Consider the following 19,798-nt stretch of genomic DNA (forward strand, 5'->3'; position numbering starts at 1 on the left):
CAACCCCAGAGCCAACTTCCTTTTGCCCTTCCCCACAGACTCCATGAGTCCCAGACCCCACAGGTCCCAGGGTACCATCCAGTCTCCCCCACCTCCTGCCACCAACACCGCCGTACCCTGTCACCCCCTGACTTCACTGAGCCCAGAGCACACCCCAATGCCACCACCTCCTGCCCTAGACAACTGAACCCTAGACCTCACAGGCCCCAGGATACCATCCAGCGCCTCCCATCTCGCCTCCGACTCCCCACTGCCCCACAGGCCCTGGGGCAAACACCAGTGCTCTGTCCTGCCTCCCCACCAACCATGGGGCAGCCCCTTCAGGAGAACCCTTCACTCTCTTGGATGGCCCCTCAAGCATACCCCCTGCCACCTCAAGATCAGCTGGCATCCCTCACTGTTTCCCCAGGCCCCGTGTGACCCCCTCATCTCTCACACTGCATCCAGATGTCCCCCTCACCCAGTCCTGAGCCCACAGGCCCTAGGTGACCCCCCCCCCCCCGAAGAGCCACCCCCAGTCCTGAGCCTGCAGGCCCTGCATGAAGCTCCCTACCCAATGCTCTCCAGAACCACAGGCCTCAGAGAAGTCCCTTTTATGCCTCTGCTACCTCTCCCAGGCAAACCCCATTCTCCCCCATTGCTCAAACCCCACAGACCCCCAGTACCCTCCAGGACTCCACATACACACAATCATCCCCTTCTGCCCCCACAGGCCCCAGTCACCTCCCAGTGCCCCCCACCTGCCCCAGGTGAACCAGATTCTCCTCCCAGCCAGATGGACACCCCACATCTCCAGCAGAACCCTGACCCTCCAGCCCGCCCCAGGTGACCCCTCCCATTCCCGCCCAAGTTCCAGTACCCTCTGTCCCAGATATGGTGCCCACTCTCTCGTTACCACTGCTTGCCCCAGTTACCTCCCCCCACCTGCCCTGCTCCAGGTGAACCCCTTTCTCCTCTCCAACCTCACAGCCCTCTCCTGCTCCACTCCCAAGCCCAGACCCTGGAAGAACCCTTCAGTGCCCTCCCACCTGTCCTAGGTGAGCCTGCCTGTTCCCCCAAGCCCCCTCAGTCTCCAGAACCCATAGGCCCCAGCTGTGCCCCCGCTCAACCCCAGCTGAACCCACCCCATCCTTTACCTCGAAAAGGGACATAGGACATGGTTCCTTCAGCCGCTCGCTAGTCCCGGGCGCTTGTCATGGACGAGGCGAGGTTGGGGGAGAGAAGACGACCCAGGAGAAGGTGGGGTGGGGGGAATCCCCAGAGTGAGGAGAAGAAGGGGGAAAAGGGGTGGGGGGCAAGGACCTCAGGGGGATCCAGGGACGAGGACTTGAGCCAGGGGAGCAGGGGTGCTGGGCGATCCGGGAGACAGGGGCGCAGGGGGAACAAGGGGTCGGGGTGCCAGGAGGACTAGGAAGAGTGCAAGGGGGTTGGAGGAACAGGGGGTCGGGGTGCCGGGGGACGAGGAAGAGTGGGGTGCAAGGGGGTCGGGGGAACAGGGGATCGGGGTGACTGGGGTGCAAGGGGGTCGGGGGACGGCAGCAGCAGCCGGGGCGGTGCTGGATGCAGTAGGAGCGGCCAGGCCTGCGGGGGGGCCGCCTCCCACCCACGCTGCCTGGCTGGGCCCCGCCGGGCCCCCGCAGCCGAGCTCCCGCTCCCCCTCCCCCGCTAGCCGCCGCCGCCGAAGGATGCTGCTGCCGCGGATGCTGGTGCTGAAGCTGCGGCCGCTCCAGCCTCGCACACGGGCCCCGCGCGCTGCCCACTCTTAAAGGCGGCTGCGCGGCAGCTGCAGTGGGGGTGGGCGCCGCGTGCGGCCGACAGAAAAGGGAGCTGTCGCGTCCCCTTTAAACTTCGCTCCCCCCACCCCCGGATTGAGGGGTGTGTGTGTTCGGGGGTGAGGGCACGTGGGGTTCGGAGCCAGGTTCCGCCGCGCACCGGGAACCGCCCCCCCCCAAAGCCGCCATCCAGCTCTATAGCCCCTGCCCCCTCCGCGCCCCCCACTCCCCATCCAGCTCTATGGCCTCTGCCCCTCCGAACCTCCTACCCCCCAAAGTCCCCATCCAGCTCTTATGGGCTCTGCCTGCCCTCAAGCCCCCTGCCCCCATCCAATTCTATGGCCCCTGCCCCCCCCCCTGAGTTCCCTGCCCCCATCCATCTCTATGGCCCCTGCCCCCCCGAGTTCCCTGCCCCATCCAGCTCTATGGCCACTGCTCCCCAGAGCCCCCCACCCCCACTGAGATCTGTGGCACCTGGCCCCAATCTAGGTCTATGCCCCCCCGGAACACCTGACCCCCACCATCCAGATCTATGGGCCTGGTCTTCTCCACAGTGCCTCTTGCCCTTCTACCATCTCCAGCCCTGCTCCCAAGTACTCTGTGAGTATTGTTCCCTCTGCCCACCCCGCACCAAACCCTGGCCCTTGATACCGTGCCAAGCCATCCCCACAGCTATCTGCTGTTCTGAGTAGAGTGCAGCTGCCTTTAATGGAGACACCAGGGTAGGGCAAGTGTGGCAGCAAGCACATGTGAGTGCAGGCTGAGGGTCAGTGTGCAGGGGTGAGTGTGCATGCAGGGTGAGTGTGCACAAAGCGAGTATGTATACAGGAGAAGGTTGAGTGTATGTGCAGGGTGAATGTGATTAGGGTGGGTGTGAAGGTACATGGGTTAGTGTGCCTTGGGCAAGTGTGCATGCAGGCTGAGTGGGAGTGCACATGGGGGAGTGTGACTGCAGGATCTCAGTACAGGGGACAAGCACGGAAGAGGGTAAGTGTGCACATGGTGAATGGGCCTGTGTGTGGTGCAAGGGTGAGTGTGCATGCAGAATTAGTGCAAGTGTGGAGGGTGTCCCCCCCCTTGGACAAGCACACTCAGAACTAGTGGGAGTGTGTGTGGGTTGAGAATGATTGTGTGCAAGTTTCCATTAAAAGTGAGTGCACAAATGGAGTGTGTGGAACAAGTGTGCATGCAGGATGAGTGAGTGTGTGCAGAGAAAGAGCAAGTGTGTATTTGGGGTGAGTGTGCATGCAGGGTGGGAGGGATAGCTCAGTGGTTTGAGCATTGGCCTGCTAAACCCAGGGTTATGAGTTCAATCGTTGAGGAGGCCACTTAGGGATCTGGGGATTGGTCCAGCTTTGAGCAGGGGGTTGGACTAGATGGCCTCCTGAGGCCTCTTCCAACCCTGGTATTCTATGTTAGGTTCTATTCTATGATAGGGTGAGTGTGAAGGGGGCAAATGTTCTTGCAGGGCAAAGGTGAGTGTGCATCTTGGCTTCTCCCTGTGGGGCAGCTGAGCTTCCCCACCCCTGTGAGCTGAGGGGGTGTGATGCCACCAATCAGTGTGTGGTTGTATAACAGCCCCCCATTAGTGGGTCAGGAGAAGAACTGTCTCCCTAGGGAGGTGTTTCTAGGGCAGCTCCAGGCTCTTGCAGAGAGAGAGGGAGGGTGTGTGTGTGCACATGCTGGTCTCTGAGTGGGTGCGCTGGTGTGCATGCAGGGTAAGTGTGCACATTTGTGAGTGAATGAGGTGGGTTGGATTATTGTGGAGGAATTTGCTGGGTGCACAGACCTGTCTGTATCCAATACTGGCTTGGTGTGTGGGCACATTTTAGGGATGTGCATACACAGGGCAGGATTGTGTGTCGGGGTAGAGTATGGTGCACTGGGCTGTGTGTGTGTTAGGAGATATTAGAGGAGCATATTTTGTGTTGGTGTGTTTGAGTGCATTGGGAGCATATTGCGTTGTGTGATAGGGGATCAGAGTGTGTTGAGTATTAGGTGTGTGTGTGTTGTAGTTCATGAGGGGTGTGGTGTGTTAGGACATATTCAGAGTAGTGGGATGTGTATTAAGGAAGGTGCATTGGGGTGGGTATTATGTCATGTGTTAGGGGCATAGTGTGTATTCAGGGATGTGCATTGTGTGTTAGGCATTAGGGAAATGTTGGGGATTAAGAGAGACCCATCAAGAGAAATTTGGGACCCTGGCATATTATGTTCACTGGGGCCCCACCCTCACTGGGACTACTGGAACTATTCAATATGAAGCCAGCCAGGACTCTGGGGGAGCCTCCTCTCTCTGAGCATACCTTCAAGTCAGCGGGACTGCTATAGATACCCACATGACCGCACAGTATGCCAACATTTTTATGGCTGACTTAGAATAACTCTTCCTCAGCTCTCGTCCCCTAACGCCCCTACTCTACTACATCTACATTGATGACATCTTCATCATCTGGATCCATGAGAAGGAGGTCCTTGAGGAATTCCACCAGGATTTCAACAATTTCCACCCCACCATCAACCTCAGCCTGGACCAGTGCACACAAGAGATCTACTTCCTGGACACTACAGTGCAAATAAGCAATGGTCACATAAATACCACCCTATATCGGAAATCTACTGACGACTATACTTACCTACATGCTTCCAGCTTTCATCCAGACCACACCACACAATCCATTGTCTACAGCCAAGCTCCAAGATACAACTGCATTTGCTCCAACCCCTCAGACAGAGACAAAACACCAACAGGATCTCTATCAAGTGTTCTTAAAACTACAATACCCACCTGGTGAAGTGAAGAAACAGATTGACAGAGCCAGAAGGGTACCCAGAAGTCACCTACTACAGGACAAGCCCAACAAAGAAAGTAACAGAATGCCACTAGCTGTCACCTACAGCCCACAACTAAAACCTCTCCAGCACATCATCAAGGATGTACAACCTATCCTGAAAGATGATCCCTACTCTCCCAGACCTTGGGAGACAGGCCAGTCCTTGCTTACAGACAGCCCCCCCAACCTGAAGCAAATACTCACCAGCAACTACACACCACACAACAAAAACAGTAACCCAGGAACCAATCCCTGCAACAAACCCCATTGCCAACTCTGTCTCCATATCTATTCAAGGGACACCATCATAGGAGCTAACCACATTAGTTACACCAGGGGTTCTCAAACTGGGGGTTGGGACCCCACAGGGTGTTGTGAGGGTATTACATGGGAGGTCACAAGCTGTCAGCCTCCACCCCAAACCCCGCTTTGCCTCCAGCATTTATAATGGTATTAAATATATTTAAAAGTGTTTTTAATTTATAGGGGGGGGGGGTCACACTCAGAGGCTTGCTATGTGAAGGATCACCAGTACAAAAGTTTGAGAACCACTGAGCTACACCATCAGGGGCTTGCTCACCTGCACATCTACCAATGTGATATATGCCATCAGATGCCAGCAATGCCCCTCTGCCATGTACATTGGCCAAACTGGACAATCTCTATGCAAAAGAATAAATTGACACAAATCAGACATCAAGAACTGTAACATTAAAAAACCAGTAGGAGAACACTTTAGCCTCCCTGGACACTCAATAACAGACTTAAAAGTGGCAATTCTTCAACAAAAAAGCTTCAAATAGACTCCAACAGGAAACCGCAGAACTGGAATTAATTTGCAAACTGGACGCCATCAAATTAAGCCTGAATAAAGCCTGGGAGTGGATGGGTCACTACAAAAAGTAATTTCCCCCCTGCTGATACTCACACCTTCTTGTCAACTACTGGAAATAGGCGACATCCACCTTGATTGCATTGGCCTCATTAGCACTACAAAAGTAATTTTCCTTCCCTTGATATTCACCCCTTCTTGTCAACTGTTGAGAATAGGCCACTTCCACCTTAATTGAATTGGCCTCGTTAGCACTGATCCCCCACTTGGTAAGGCGACTCACATCTTTTCATGTGCTGTAATATTTATACTGCTTACTGTATTTTTCACTCCAGGCATCTGATGAAGTGGGTTTTAGCCCATGAAAGCTTATGCCCAAATAAATTTGTTAGTCTCAAAGGTGCCACAAGGACTCCTCATTGTTTTCTCTAAGCATGTCTCCAGGGCAAGAAGCTTACACAGTTTTGACTTTCCTAGGTCTGACCTCAGAGCATTCAGCATCCCCTTCCACACCGTGTGCTTCCCGCAACAAGTCTGCCTGGGTGGGGCTCCTGGGGAAGTCAGAAGGTCCTGCACCCCAGCTCCACAGTCAGCAGTGACTCTCAGCCAGCCGGTAAAACAGAAGGTTTCTTAGTCAACAGGAACATAGTGTAGAACAGAACTTGTTAGCAGAGAAATAAGTAAAAAGAACAGGAGTACTTTTGGCACCTTAGAGACTAACAAATTTATTCCAGCATAAGCTTTCGTGAGCTACAGCTCACTTCTTCGGATGCATTGAATGGAACACACAGAGAAATAAGTGACTTTCAGCCAAGTCCATCTTGGTGGGAGGGGAGCCCAGAGCCAGGGCTTTGGTCCTCTCGCTGCATCCCAAGCCAGCCACCTGGCCCCTGTCCTGCCCGTTGCGCCTCCTCCGGCTTTTGTCTTGCATCCCCCGCCTGGGTCTCAGGTTATGAAGGGGTGGCCATAGCATCCATGCAGGCAGCTGGAGCAACCCCTGCAAAAGTCACACAGGCTTATTCCCACCACCTAGACATAAAAGACAGGGAAACTGAGGCACACACCGCATTCATGCAAAACAGTAAGACTCACATAGGCTTACATACAACATAACAAGGGTGAATCCCCACTATGTAACACCCCAGTTACAGATTTTTGGGGGGGGCCTCCTGAACTCAGGCCCTGGTACAATTGCCCCCCCAGCCTGTTTGGATGTGTCCTTTGGTGATTTAGGGGGCACTAGGGTTGTGTTGTGTACTAGGAGTGTCTGTGTTTGGATGGATGTGTTGCTAATGAGCCCTAGACTCATCCCCCTGCAGCAGCTCATTCTGGCCCCTCACCCTGATGCTGGGGGCAGGCTGTGCCTGGACACCAGGGTTCCTGTTCCCATCCCAGCTCCAAGCAGCCTCTGGGGACGGGCAGACCCTGGGCACTGTTAACCCCAAACCTGTGGGATGGGCCTGGTGCCCCATAAGGAGATGCTATGGGGATGAGCTTACCCTGCCACAAGTACTCCCCAAAATGTCACAGCTTGGACCCCCTATCAAGGGGAGCTGGAGCACTGTCAGTGTGCATCTCTGGAGTGCTGAGGGGGTGGGGGTGCTAGATCTGGTGTGAGGGCAGGGATCAGAACTTCCCAGGGCTGGGGTGCTGGATGTGGTGTCAGGGGAAGTAGCATTATAGCGAGGGGATGGGGTCAGGAACCTGGATTCTGTCCCAGTTTGAGGAGTGGAGTGGGATCTAGTGGGATGGATAGAGTAGGGTGGGCTTGGATCCAGGACAAGTAGAGCAGCAGCTGGACCTGGGTCACTGCTCTCCTTCCACTTAGCAATGGCCCAACTGGGAGTTCCCTGCTCACTTAAGCATCCAGCCCCTGGAACTGAGAGGCAAAACTATTTGATTAGAGATTGAGGGGCACTGTTGCGTGTCCAGATTGAGGGGCACTGGCAGAGCTGGGGGGGCAGGACTGGGTAGTAGGGGGCTGCAGTCTGGATTGAGGGGCACTGGCAGAGCTGTGTTTGTGTGTGACAACCAGGATTCAGTAGTAGGGGGCTGTGGCTTGGGAGTGAGGGGCACTGGCAGAGCTGTGGCAGGAGGGAACCCAGGGCTGGGGGAACAGGAGGCTGCAGTCAGGATTGAAGGACCTCACCCAAGGACAGGTCCTCCCTGATGATATAGGAGACGGGAGGCACATGGGGAGGGGGGCGGGACATAGTCCCGTGACTCCAGGGGCGGGGTTTAGGCAGCAGCATGCGGCTGTCCTGGGTCACGTGAAGGGGGAGGGGCGGGTCCAGTGCAGATTGCAGCAGCAGAGCCGCGAGCAGGTAGGAGCTGCAGCGTGTGTTCGCGCCCGCGCAGTGCCTCGCTGTCCCGGGCCTTGCAGGGGCTGCTCGCCCCTCGCAGGCAGGCCTGGCCCTAGGGGAGCCGGCTCAGTTGGCTGTTTGCCCTTGCGGCTGGTCCCAGTCCCCTGAGCTGAGCCCCGCAGGACGGTGGCAGCGACACGCGCTGATGAAAGCTGCCTGCTGCGTGAGTAAAAGCCTGACTACTGCTGGCCCCCTGTGGGGCTACGCCTGGCCCAGCGCTGAGATGCAGCCGCCTCTTGGGGGGGGGCGGGGAGTTGTTCAGCGGCTGATTACAATGGCGATGCAGTACAGCACAGCACATCTCCTAGAGCTAACCTGGGGCCAGCACTGACTGCGAGGGGAGGGTTCCCCTAGCGAGGCCCACCCCAGTCCCTGCAGTCCCCCAGGTCTGGCCCTTACTCTCACTGTCTCTTGGCCGCAGGTGCTGTTGCTGTCCCTGTTGATGGTCTCACTGCTCCGAACCGTGTATCAGCGTTTCTTCTCCATGGCAGCTGAAGCCTATACCCCAGGGAGCCTGTCAGCTGCCTTCGTCACCTGCCCCAATGAGAAAGTGGGCAAGGAGATTGCAAGGTGGAGCTGGGCTCTATCCCCAGTTCTAGGAGGGAAGTGGGGGGCTAGTGGGTTAGAGCAGGGGCTGGGAGCCAGGACTCCTGGGTTCTATCCCAACTCTGGGAGGGGAGTGGGGGACTTTTGAGCATGAAGGACACTGACAGTATTTTTGTCCTGAGCAGGGCGATGGTAGAGAAGCACCTGGCTGCCTGTGTCAACATCGTGCCTCAGATCACATCCATGTGAGTGCAGGAGCCAAGTTCCTGGGCTCTATGGTCACTGCATTGGGCTTGGAATTGGGACGGGAGGAGTTGGGGGTGTGGCCTGACCTCCCTGACTGGGGCAGGCTTTCTTTGTGTATCCCTCTCACCAGCTCCCCCTGCTGGTTTCTTTCAGATACGAGTGGAAGGGGAAGATCGAAGAGGACAGGGAGGTGCTGCTGGTGAGGGGCCATGTGGGGAGGGTCGCTGTGGGGTGGGGCATAAATCCCCTGCCTATGTAGGCAGTGGGGAGGCTCTAGAACCCTGGGCTCTGCCCTGCATATGTGTGTGTGTGTGGGGGGGGAAGCAGCCAATGGAACCCCCCACCTTTCACCATCTCTCTCTCCCCAGATGATCAAAACCCGGAGTTCCCAGATCCCAGCGCTGACCGACTTTGTCCGGTCAGTCCATTGTCATTCTGTCTCCTCCACCCTGTGGGAGCCTGCTGGTGGGGATGGGCCTAGGGAATTTCTGGGGTGGGGGGGGGGTGGAGTCTCTTGAGAGAAGGCTGAGAGAGTGTGGCAGGAGGATTGCTGGAGGGGGAGGACATGAGGGGTGTGTGTGTGTGTGTGGCAGGGGCAGAGTGGTGAGTCCCTGGGGAATCCTTGCCTTCTCCACCCCCTCTGACTTCCCCCATCTCCCTACAGGTCGGTGCACCCATACGAAGTAGCAGAGGTGATTGCGCTGCCCATCCAGCAGGGAAACGCACCATATCTGCAGTGGGTTGGGGAGACTGTGCCAGAGTGAGACCCCCCCTACCCCACAGCAGGGGACAGTCTGACCCTACCCTGCCTTAATTCCCCCTGTCCTGAGACACCACAGGAAAAGGACTCACCCCCATGGAATTTTTTGGGGGGGGATGGACTTGCAGACAATAAACTGCCCCCAACGCACCAAGGTTGGCTCCTCGTTCACAGCACACACAGCCCTGGTGTACTGGGGAGATGAGATATTGCCTGGGAGCCAGGACTCCTGGGTTCCCTTTCTGGCTCTGAGGGGGAAGCATGGAGTCGTGGGGGTGGAGGCTGGCCTCCTGGGTTTTAGCCCTTCCTGTGACACAGCAGCCTGTGGTGCCTTCCCTCCAATGACCAGGCTTAGTCTGGCTGCAGCAAGCTCTTTATTGCAGGTGTCAGTTTGTACAGTCAGAATGGTGGTGGTGACAACAGCATCAGCACACAGGGATGGGGGAGAGGGCACAGCTGGCCTGTGGGGAGGGGAACATATGCCATCTGTACAGCAGATTACAAGCAGGATGGATGACTGTGCTGGGGCACCCCTCTCCTCCCAGGCCGTGGGGAGCTGTCACCTCCTATTCCTGTGCCCCCATTCTGCCTTGGACAGCCCCACTGTGGCAGGGTGCCCCACGCTCTGTCCTCCCCCCATCGCACTTCTTTAAATAGAATTTTTACAGAATAATAAAAATGCAACAAGAAAATAAACCCTTTGAATACAATGAAGCATTTGCCTGGTGGGAGCAGGGAATACCCCCCCCCCCACACCCATCCATCCTAGGGCCCTTCTTTGAGCAGGACTAAGCAGTTCCTGCCTTATATCCAAGCTGAGGGTGAGAGCCCCCCCCCCCACTACACTGCAATCCCCACTGCTGTCAGAGAGGGACAAACCCATCACCTCCCCAGGAGAGAGGCCTGACACTACTCTGTCCTGGGGGCTCCTGGGAGTTGCACTCTGCTCAGTGGAGGGAGGGAAGAGAAGAAGGCCAACAACTCTCTGCAGCCCCAATAGAGGGGCTGTCTCTGGCACTTCCCCTCCCACTCAGAACATACCCCCTCCACCCCATTCCACCAGGTATTGGACAGTGCCATCGAGGGTGACCCTGCGGGCCAGGATGCGGACAGCCTCCCCGCGAGCCAGGCGCCCCATGGCTCCAAAGTAGCTACTGCTGGTGGGGGCAGGGCCTGGGCACAGAGCACTGGAGGAGGAAGGGGAGGCCAGGGGCTCTGGCTGGTGCTTGGTGGTGGGGGCTGGGTAGTTTGCATGGGGCAGTGGAGTGTGGGCAGGGGGATGCTCAGGGCTCTCGCTCTCCGGCACAGGTGCTTCGCGGGAGTCCGGGCTGGCAGTGGTGCTCCTGTATAAAACAAGGTGGATCAGGGGAGCCTGCACCATGAAATGCTTCCCCCCACCCCCAGTCCCAGCCCAGGGCCTGCTCCAGAAAGTACCTGCAAAGCACTAACCTGGGTGGAGCTTTCCCCATCCTGGCCCAAACCAGTTTTAGAACCCCTTTCTACCCAGCCAGAATCAATTCTAGAACGGTCCCTCTCTGCCCTCAGCCTGCTCTAGAACCACTTAACAACCCAGTCTGTGCCATAGAGAACTCAACCCTTGTTCTAGACTGCCCCATTCCTTGCTCTGGAGTAGATACCATCCCTTGGGGACCTGCCCTAGAAACTGGCCTCTGAGCTGCCTCTAGGAGAGAGGCTGCTCTCCTGAAAGCACACCCCACTGCAGCACAGGCTCCGGCGAAGGTAATGCCCTGGGAGCTGCCCCTGCCCCTGCCTCCCCTCACCTCAGGGTCCGGGCAGTGTTGGCAGATGGGTGGAAGGAGGCAAACATCCTGATGGGAGCACTGTGGGCAAGAAACAGCGAGAAATGGGGTGAATGGAGGGCTGGACAGGGTGGCACCCCCACCCTGCCGGTCCCTCCTCACCTCTCCAGGCAGCGGGCGTCAGTGCGGCGGAAGTTGTAGGTGCTGGAGGTGCCGCTGTAGCCACAGTATGTCTGGCTAGCACTGACTGGGGTCTCCACCACCTCCTGCAGGGATGGACAATCAGTGGGGTGCCCAGGGAGGGTCCCCAAAGCCCGGGGGCGGTTCCTGGGGCAATGCGGGAGGCTGTGGCGTACCTGGGTGAGGGCTCTGTCCAGCTGCCACTTCTCCCTGCTGCTCCTCAGCTCCATGGTATCTGTGGGTTCTGGGGGGACTTTGCGCCTCCGTGGCCTCCGGCGCCCTGCCCCACTGCTGCCCTGCCCTGAAAGGAAGCTGTAAGAGACCCTCCTTATCTGCACAGCACGCAGGGGGCCGCGCCTGCTCCACTGGGAGCCCAAGGGGGCTGGGTCAGTGACCCCGATAGGAACGGGGAACCAAGGTACAGAGACCTGCCCAGGCCCTGTGCCCCCTCCTGACAATACTGTATTTGCTGCTGCGGACCTAACCTGGCCCCCACAGAACTTCCCCAGGGGGAACGCGGGGAGGGAGCTCCCAATGTCCTCTCCCTCAGTCCCCCATCACATCACCTCAGTGGTGTCCCTGCACTCCCACCCACCATACCCTCTCCCCTGTCTCTCCACCCCTATACTGCCCCCTAACCCCCTGCTAGAGCCCTGCAATGGTGGCTGAATGTGTGGGGCAGGAGGAGTTGGGGCAGCTGAGGCTGCTCACCTGCTGTCAGTAAGGGGGGGCTGCTGAGCCGTGGAGCCATCATGGCCCCCAGGGCACTGAGGTGCAGGAGGTGGCACTCGTATGTGGAGCCCAAAGAGACCCTTCCGCTTCTTGATCTCCTTCCCTGAAATAAACCTGGAGAAGAAGGGAGACCAGACTCAGACCTGCAGGGCAAACAGCTCCCAGGCAAAAGCATCAGTAGTGGCAATGCAGGGGTGTGCAAGCGCCTGCATGACTGAGTGGGTGTGCTGTGAGAGCCCATGAAGACAGGTGCAGTATCAGGTGGGTGTGAGGGCGTGGCAGTGTGTGCATGGGCTAGCATGGTTCCAGGTGGGTGGAAGAGTGCGGAGGGGCATGCAAGGGCTGGTGCAACTGGGAGTGGGTGTGAGGACATGGTGGAGCATGTGAGGGCCAGTGTGTGTGCGAGGGGGCAGTGCTATTCAGTGAGGGTGCGAGGGAGTAGCAGCACATGCGAGAGCTGGCATGGTTCCAGGTGAGTGGGAGGTAGTGGCAGAGCATGCGTGGGCCAGCATGGTGCAGCGTGTAAGGGGGTAACGTGATGCTGTGTGGGTGCAGGGACATGGCAGATAGGGTGACCAGATGTCCCGATTTTATAGGGACAGTCCCGATTTTGGGGTCTTTTTCTTATATAGGCTCCTATTACCCTCCCCCCCCCCGACACACACACCCTGTCCCTATTTTTCACACTTGCTGTCTGGTCACCCTAATGGCAGAGCATGTGATGGCCAGCATAGTGGAGTGTGCGAGGAGGTGCGCGATTCAGTGATGGTGCAAGGGAGTGGCAGCACATGCAAGTGCTGCCGTGGGTCCAGGTAGATGCCAGGGCATGGCAGAGTGTGCCGGGGCAGTGTGATTCAGCGTGGGTGCAAGGATGTGGCAGCACATGTGAGGGCCAGTGTGCAGGGCCGGCTTTAGAAAGTGTGGGGCCCAATTCGAACAGTTTCGACGGGGCCCCGGCAGGGAAGACCAAAAAAAAAAAAAAGACACGTTAAAAAAAACACGTGGGGCTTGTACTCACCGGGCGGTGCTCCGAGTCTTCAGCAGGTCACTTCGGCGGCAGGTCCTTCACTCGCTCCAGATCTTCGGCGGCACTGAAGGATCTGCCGCCGAAGACCCAGAACAAGCAAAGGACCCACCGCCGAAGTGCTGCCGAAGACCCGGAGCGCCGCCAGGTGAGTAAAAATTGAAAAGGCGCCTCTAGCCAGGGAAGAGATTCTCACTGGGCACGGGGCCCGATTTGGTGGAATTGGCCTAAAGCCGGCCCTGCCAGTGTGGTTCCAGGTGAGCGAAAGGCAGTGGCGGTGCATGGCAGGCATGTGGAAGCAGGGGCCACATAGGCAGAGCAGAATGTTACAAAAGCTCCTCCCACCTGTCTTTGTGGCTGCTCAGGGCACTCAGCAATTGGCTGTACCGATCCCTCTTGGGTGTATCCGAGAGCTGCAAGGACCAAATGAGAATGGATGAGGGATCAGTGAGGGCCATGGTCCAGAGACCCTCCATTGCCTCCTCCATCTGCCCCCACAGCATATCCGCCCAGCCAGCCCTTGGAGTCCCTCACACCCCATTCTAGCCTCTCACTGGGTACCTCTTACCCAGGTCCCCAACCTCCCTCTCTCTCCCACTCCTTGCTCACCTCTCTCCCCCAGCCCTGTCCCCACCACTTCCCCCTGCTCCTTGTAGCCGTTTCCTTCCCCCCACCCCTCACAGTCCACTTTCCCCGCAGCCCCCTTCCCACACAGCCCACCTCTCCCAGCAGCAGGTTGTCCCAGTTCTCGCTGGCAAATGGCAGAATCTCCCGCTCAAAGTCAAAGTATTTCTTTTTGCAGCAGATGCTAAGATGATAGAGAATGAGATGGGCCACGTCCACCCTGTGAGGAGAGCGGGGAGGGTCAATTCTGGCATGGTGGGGACATGTACTGGAGATGGGGAGGGGGAAACCAGACTCACCATCTCAGGGGAAGTCTCCGTACGCTCTCAGGGCCCCCAGTGCAGACACAGCACTCAAAGACATAAAATCTGGAAGAGACCCGAGGTATGTGAGGGGGGAATTAATCCTGGATCTCAGGAACCTCTCCCCGCATGTGCCCTCACCTGTCTGCGTAGAGGAGTGAGAGGATCTCGCCTCCCCACCCCTGAATCTCCCTCTTGTTCACTCACCTATGTCCACAGGGTAGTGGGGTGGATCTCACTTCCCTCCCCAGTCCCTGCATATCCCCTCACCTGTTTCCACAAGGGGCAGAGTGGATTTCAGCCCTCCACCTTGAGTTCTTCCATGCCCCCTCACCTGTCTCCATAAAGCAGTGGCTTGCTCAGACACTGGGTACATGCCTCATGGAACCACTGGGCACAGCTGCAGCACTGCAACATCTTCAGGTTCCACCTGGGGGAGAGAGGGAGGCTAAGTGAGCACATGACTGAGGGGAAGCCTGCCAGGGGTCCAGCACCCTCCCAACTGGAGAGAGAAAGGAGTTCACCTGGGGCATTTGCTGATCCACTCCAGGCACCACCCACTTCCAGAAATGCACTCCTCTCCACCCCTGAGCAGCTCCACTAACCAGGGCTTTGGAGCAGAGCCCAGAGCTGGAGCAGCTCCGGAGCAGTGGAGCTGCAGGTTTTTGCCTGGAGCTGGAGCACAGCTCCAAAGCCCTGCCAAAAACCTACCTTCTAGTCCAGAAACCCCATCTCATCAAGCCTAGAAAAATCTCTCTCTCTTGGTGGAAGCTGCTGTAGAAACCTGTCCCCTCCAGCACACAACTCACTGCAGAAACTTCATCCCAGTCTACAGCCACTCAATCTGGAACTTGTACTGGAACAATCTCATGCTGGAAGCTGTTTGGGGAATTTGTTTTACAAGGATCATCCTGCTCTAGGAACACCCAGCCTGGCTCAAGAAAAGAGCCTACCCCAACACAAGCTGCTTCAGGGACCTGTAAAAACCTGACCTGACTTTATAAATACTGTGCTACTCCCATGCCAGAAAAATCCAATTCCAGAAAGCACTCCAGACTCTTTCCTAGAAACTGTATCTAACTTCAGAACCCAATCTAGAAACCCACTAGTTCAGAGCTCACTTCAGAACCATCCTCTCAAACCAGAACTGGTCATAGAAAAAAGTTCCTCCCATATTTTGATATTATAGAACCCCCACCCCACCATGGACTTTCTGCAGTGAGTTGTGTGCTGGAGGGGGCAGGTTTCTACAGCAACTTCCACCAAGAGAGAGAGATTTTTCTAGGCTTGATGAGATGGGGTTTCTGGACTAGAAGGTAGGTTTTTGGCAGGGCTTTGGAGCTGTGCTCCAGCTCCGCTCCAGCTCCAGGCAAAAACCTGCAGCTCCACCACTCATTCAGCCACAAGACCACTTCTAGAAACCACGCTCCCTGTTCTGAGCTTGCTCTAGAAATCTCTGGCTCCAACACCTGCTCTCAAAATTGACCTCCCTGTGTGAAGCCTGCTCTAGAAACCTCTTCCAACTCCAGAACCTCCTCCCAGTCCAAAGCTAGCTCTAGAAATCCAAATCATCTTGCTGGAGCTAGATAAGACTCCTGATAATTTCTCTCTAAAGTTAGAAACCCCTTTCGGGCAGAAGCAGTGGATAGGTGTTACCTGCTCTATCAGGATCCAAATTGAGGGGCCTAGTTGCAATCTAGATCTGAAATCCTGCTGCTCAAGACACCCACTTTGGCAGGAGCAGGAACATTCCTGATTCCTGCTCTTCGTCACAAAGAAGCAGATGCAAGGGCAAGTGCTGACCTCAGGAATCTGCAGGACCAGAAGGGGAACTTACTCTCCAGGGCCTCCACAGTAGCAGTAACACTGCTGCCGATTGGTCAGGTGTGCTGGATCCCACTCCAGAGCCTTGAGCTGATAGGGCAGCACCAGCTTCATGCTCAACATGGCCTTGGCATAGGGGCCTTTCTTGAGTGCACCACCCCTCTGCCAATGAGAGAACAGAGAGAGGGTGTGTGAGACAGGCTGGACACAAAACAAACAGATCCATCCACAGAAGGACAGGAATGGCGGGGGGGGGCTTGAATCAGAGGGATACATCTGCTGGGGGGAAGGGGACTCATAAGGGGATGGGAATTAGAGAGGCTAACCTGCTGGAGGGGGGAGGGGCGGGAGCTGGGGGGGCACTTGCTCTGGGGGGGACAATGGGAATCGGGATGCCCCACCCCCTTTTTATCAAAGGCATCACTGGGGACACAAGGGGATGATGTCTGGCCTCCCACAGCTGCCAGCCCCATGTTCACCTTGGTGGCCACAGCGAAGACACACTGCCGGCACATCCATGCACCAAGCACCCCAGCCCCATCGCTGCTCGCATCCAGCACTCTGGGCAGGTGACACTCCTGGTGGTAGGCTGCAAGGGATGAAAGCTGGTGAGAGAGGAGAAAGCGGGTCCCAAAATGGCCAGGGGATGGCAGAGGAGGGGAGCACCACTTACTGTGCCCACATTTCTCACACCGCACCAACTGGTTCTCTGGGCTCACGGACTCCGAGTAACACACACAGCAGATCTGCTCCTCTCCGGGCACAGCGGCTGTGGGAGAGAATGGAACCTGTCCAATTAATGCCTTGCTGGGGGCAGCCCAAGACTGGGATAGCAGGGGGCTGCAGGTCAGGACTGAGGGGCACCAGCAGAGCTGTGCATATGGAGAAAGCATACGGCTGGGATAGCAGGGTCTGTGGGCTGTGAGTGAGGGGCACTGGCAAAGCTGTGGGTGGGAAGCCCAGGCCTAGGACAGAAGGAGGGTGTGAATCAGGATTGAGAAGTACCGGTAGAGCTGTGTGTGGAGGGAGCCCAGGGCTGCGGTAGTAAGAGGAGGGGCAATGGGTTGGGAATAGGAGGCATCAGCAGACCTGAGAGGGCTGTGGGTCAAGACTATGGGGCACTGGCAGAGCTGTGGGGGGTGGGAGTCATGGGACTATGGGCTTGGAGTGAGGGGCATGGTGGCGGAGCTGGGGCTGTGGGCTGAGAGCGAGACAACATCAGGACTCCAGTGCTCACCAGGGTTAATGTCCTTCCAGAGCACCAGGAACTGGGAATTGTCCTCAAACTGCACCAGGCAAACCTGCCGTGAAGCATCCACCTGCCAGAGGAGAGAGGGGTGAGTGAGTGCAGGGACAGTCAGAGGAGGTGGCCCTAGTGTGTGTGGGAGGGCTTCACTCACCTTCTTGATGGTACCCAGATAGAGCAGGCCATCGGTCCAGCGGGCCAGCACATCCTGCCCCTCCCAGAAGCGGGGCCGGCTGGGAGCCACAGAAGGGACCGGGGCTGCCGGGCGTTTCCAGGGGCCGGAGGTCAGGCGGGAGCTTGTGCGTGTCACCCGGGAAGTCTGAGCAGGTGGCTCGCTCGCCATCACATTGTGACCAATCTGCCATGTGAGGGGAGATGGTCAGTCACCTGCCAGAGCTCAGGACAGAACCCAGGATTCTTCATTCCCAGCAACTGCATCCACTCCTGTGGGGTTCCTTTACATAGCAAGGGGGCATATTCTGTGTGAGAGGAGGGTCATAGATCTGGGGAGCTAGCCTTGGATTTGGGGTAGGCATTTATTAGGAGTCTTCCAGAGTGAAGAATGTCTCAGAACCAGGGGTCATTTCTTGGAGGAACATCAAAACTAGGGAGGGATTCTCTAGGGGTGTCTCAGACCTAAGGGACCTGATCTGGGGTGTCCCAAATTCAGGGGGCCCTCTCTGTGGTATTTCAGATCTGGTAGACCGAACACTCTGGTGACTGGGATCCTGGGTTGTCCTCTTTGGGAGGGTCTGGGATCTGGGGAATGTGTCAGATTCAGGGGATCTGCTGAGAAACTGTCAGATCCCTGAGATCTGAGGAGCCCAGTCTTGAGGTTCTGAAATTCAGGAGGTCCACACTGAAGTGTCTGGGATCCAAGAATGTCTTGGAGGTAGGGGGCCACTTTCAGGGGGTCTGTGATCCATGGATGTCTTGGATTTGGGGTACCCTCTCTGGGGGATCTAGAATCTGGGAGTGTCCCAGATTCAGGAGGGCCTCTCTGGGGATCTGGGAGTGTCTTAAATTTGGGGGCATCTTTGGGGAGTCTGGGGGTGTCCCAGGTTCAGGGGGCACTGTCTTGGGGGTCTGGGATCTGAGGGTGTCTTAATTTGGGAGGGGTCTCTCAGGAGGATCTGACATTTGGGGTGTTCCAAATGTGGGGGGCTCTCTGTGACCTTGGGGGTGTCTTGGATTCAGGAGACCCTCTCTGGGAGGTAAAAAAATCTTGGATTTGGCGGGTCTCAGTGGGGGGCATAGATTTGGGGTAGATCTGGGGGCCCTCTCAGGGATGGTTCTGGGGCAGTCTCTGATTCAGGGGCCCCTGGGATCTGAGGGTGTCCTGGATTTGGGGCCCCTCTCTGGAGTGTCTCAGATTAGGGGGCCTTCTCTGAGGTGAGTCTGGGATCTGGAGGTGCCTCAGATTCAGGAGGGCCCTCTGGGGTGGGTCTGGGATCTGGTTTTGCTCAGACTGAGGGTATCTCAGTTGTGGGAGCTCTCAGATGTGGCACGAAGGAAGTCTGATTTGGGGGTGTCTCCTTTTGGGGGGAGGATGGAGGGGCTCTCTGTAGCTGGGCAGCCCATCTCTCTCCCCTGCATGGGGGAGGGGGTGCTCCCTCCCTCAGCCTCTCCTGCCCTTACCAGGTCTCGGAGTCTCCTGTGAGGGTGAGGGCCGGCTCTCTCCCCTCCCCAGTCTGGGGAGGAGGGGCTTCTCAGGGCTGAGGAGGCTGCCCCGGCCCTCAGGGGCTAAAGAGCAGGCCCCTCTGCGGCTCCATCCTAGAGCTGAGCCCAGTGACGCAGCAGCAGCAGCCGCCAGAGCAGGGAGGAACGAGGGGGGATGCGGAGAGACGCTGGGGGAAGGGACCCCCCTAACACCCCCCTCCTGGCGCTGCCTGCAGAGCAGGCCCTCGGCACCCCCCTCAGGACCCCCCCTCCTCCGGATCTGCACTGACAGCGGAGCACAGCACTAGACAGCTATGGTGGGGGGGATCCTCCACCTCTTATGATCCCAATTCCCTGCGCCAGCCAGGGTGGGATCATGTCCAGCTCCACCTAGAGGGGCCAGGCCCTGAGCCAGCCAGTCCCAACCCTGGGTCAGAGCGGGAAAGGCCCCACATCTCCTTCTGAACCAGCCCTGGGGTCACTCCTGTCTCCTCCCTCCCCACTGCCCCCGCCAATGATCCCATTCTGCCCCTCTCCATAACTTTGTGCATCCTGTTCCCTGCTCTGTCATCCCCTTCAGCAACCCTCTGCCCTGCTGCTAACTGCCCTCCAGCTGCCTCTTTCCCTTCTCCAGGCTCCTTCCTTCTTGGATCCACCCTCTCCTCTGTCACTCCTGCACCCCCAGCCCCACCCTCTACTTCTCCCCTTCTGCCTCCTCCACATTACTTTCCAATGCCCCTTGCTCCTCCCATCCTGTCAGCCGTACTCCTGCCCCTCCCTTTGACTGCCTCTTTCACCCCTACCCTTCTCCCCCCACCCTGTCATTACTATTCTTACCCCTCCCCCATTGCCCCTGTCAGCCCTTCTCCTGCCCCTCACCCACTGCCCATCACCCCTACTCCTGCCCCTCACCCACTGCCCCATTACCCCTACTCCTGCCCCTTCCCTCTTCCCCATCAGCCCTACTTCTGCCCCTCCCTCACTGCCCCCATTACCCCTACTCCTGCCCCTCCCCTCAACTGCCCCTGTCACCCAGACTCCTGCCCCTCCCCCACTGCCCCATTACCCCTACTCCTGCCCCTTCCCTCTTCCCC

The 19,798-nt window shown here is 57.4% G+C and overlaps 3 protein-coding genes across 5 annotated transcripts in view; 1 reads left to right on the plus strand and 2 right to left on the minus strand.

Annotated features, from left to right (window-relative positions):
- The window catches only part of LOC123345813 (ras/Rap GTPase-activating protein SynGAP-like), a 52,335-nt gene extending 50,885 nt beyond the window's left edge, over window positions 1-1,450 (minus strand). Inside the window, 1 exon segment of the mRNA XM_044982869.1 lies at window positions 1,137-1,450. Within this exon segment, the coding sequence (XP_044838804.1) occupies window positions 1,137-1,158 (22 nt within the window). The 5' untranslated portion in view covers window positions 1,159-1,450.
- A 6,252-nt stretch (window positions 1,451-7,702) lies between these two features.
- Window positions 7,703-10,063, plus strand: LOC123345866 (protein CutA homolog). Of its 2 annotated transcripts, none has more exons than XM_044982925.1 (6): window positions 7,703-7,762; window positions 8,223-8,371; window positions 8,533-8,592; window positions 8,747-8,792; window positions 8,962-9,011; window positions 9,258-10,063. In XM_044982925.1, the coding sequence occupies exons 2-6, from the start codon at window positions 8,244-8,246 to the stop codon at window positions 9,355-9,357; spliced, it is 384 nt and encodes a 127-aa protein (XP_044838860.1). In that variant the 5' UTR covers window positions 7,703-7,762; window positions 8,223-8,243; the 3' UTR covers window positions 9,358-10,063. The 2 variants fall into 2 exon arrangements, with proteins under 2 accessions (XP_044838860.1, XP_044838859.1); XM_044982924.1 differs by lacking the exon at window positions 7,703-7,762 and adding an exon at window positions 7,775-7,964.
- LOC123345865 (PHD finger protein 1-like) lies at window positions 9,711-19,487 on the minus strand. Of its 2 annotated transcripts, XM_044982923.1 has the most exons (15): window positions 18,684-19,487; window positions 17,200-17,403; window positions 17,037-17,118; window positions 16,473-16,568; window positions 16,279-16,388; window positions 15,813-15,961; window positions 14,310-14,405; window positions 13,973-14,041; window positions 13,770-13,893; window positions 13,395-13,462; window positions 12,005-12,139; window positions 11,470-11,605; window positions 11,276-11,379; window positions 11,135-11,194; window positions 9,711-10,696 (listed from the first exon to the last, which is right to left on the minus strand). In XM_044982923.1, exons 2-15 carry the CDS (start codon window positions 17,386-17,388, stop codon window positions 10,384-10,386), a joined length of 1,731 nt encoding a protein of 576 aa, XP_044838858.1. In that variant the 5' UTR covers window positions 17,389-17,403; window positions 18,684-19,487; the 3' UTR covers window positions 9,711-10,383. The 2 variants fall into 2 exon arrangements, 1 of the variants encoding a protein (XP_044838858.1); XR_006572869.1 differs by lacking the exon at window positions 9,711-10,696 and having other exon boundaries at window positions 11,132-11,194; window positions 11,470-11,594; window positions 18,684-19,486.
- Between the last annotated feature and the right edge of the window lie 311 nt (window positions 19,488-19,798).

The sequence above is a fragment of the Mauremys mutica genome, chromosome 12 (assembly GCF_020497125.1).
Source record: "Mauremys mutica isolate MM-2020 ecotype Southern chromosome 12, ASM2049712v1, whole genome shotgun sequence".
Taxonomy (NCBI): Eukaryota; Metazoa; Chordata; order Testudines; family Geoemydidae; genus Mauremys; species Mauremys mutica.

Coding starts and splice junctions, on each gene's coding strand:
- LOC123345866 (XM_044982924.1), top strand. Junction 8,372..8,532: donor GTGGGCAAGGAGATTGCAAG/GTGGAGCTGGGC, acceptor TGTCCTGAGCAG/GGCGATGGTAGAGAAGCACC. Junction 9,012..9,257: donor GCGCTGACCGACTTTGTCCG/GTCAGTCCATTG, acceptor ATCTCCCTACAG/GTCGGTGCACCCATACGAAG.
- LOC123345865 (XM_044982923.1), bottom strand. CDS start 17,388: ATGGCGAGCGAGCCACCTGCTCAGACTTCCCGGGTGACACGCACAAGC. Junction 14,406..15,812: donor TACTGTGGAGGCCCTGGAGA/GTAAGTTCCCCT, acceptor TCTCTCCCCCAG/GTGGAACCTGAAGATGTTGC. Junction 11,195..11,275: donor GACGCCCGCTGCCTGGAGAG/GTGAGGAGGGAC, acceptor TCTTGCCCACAG/TGCTCCCATCAGGATGTTTG.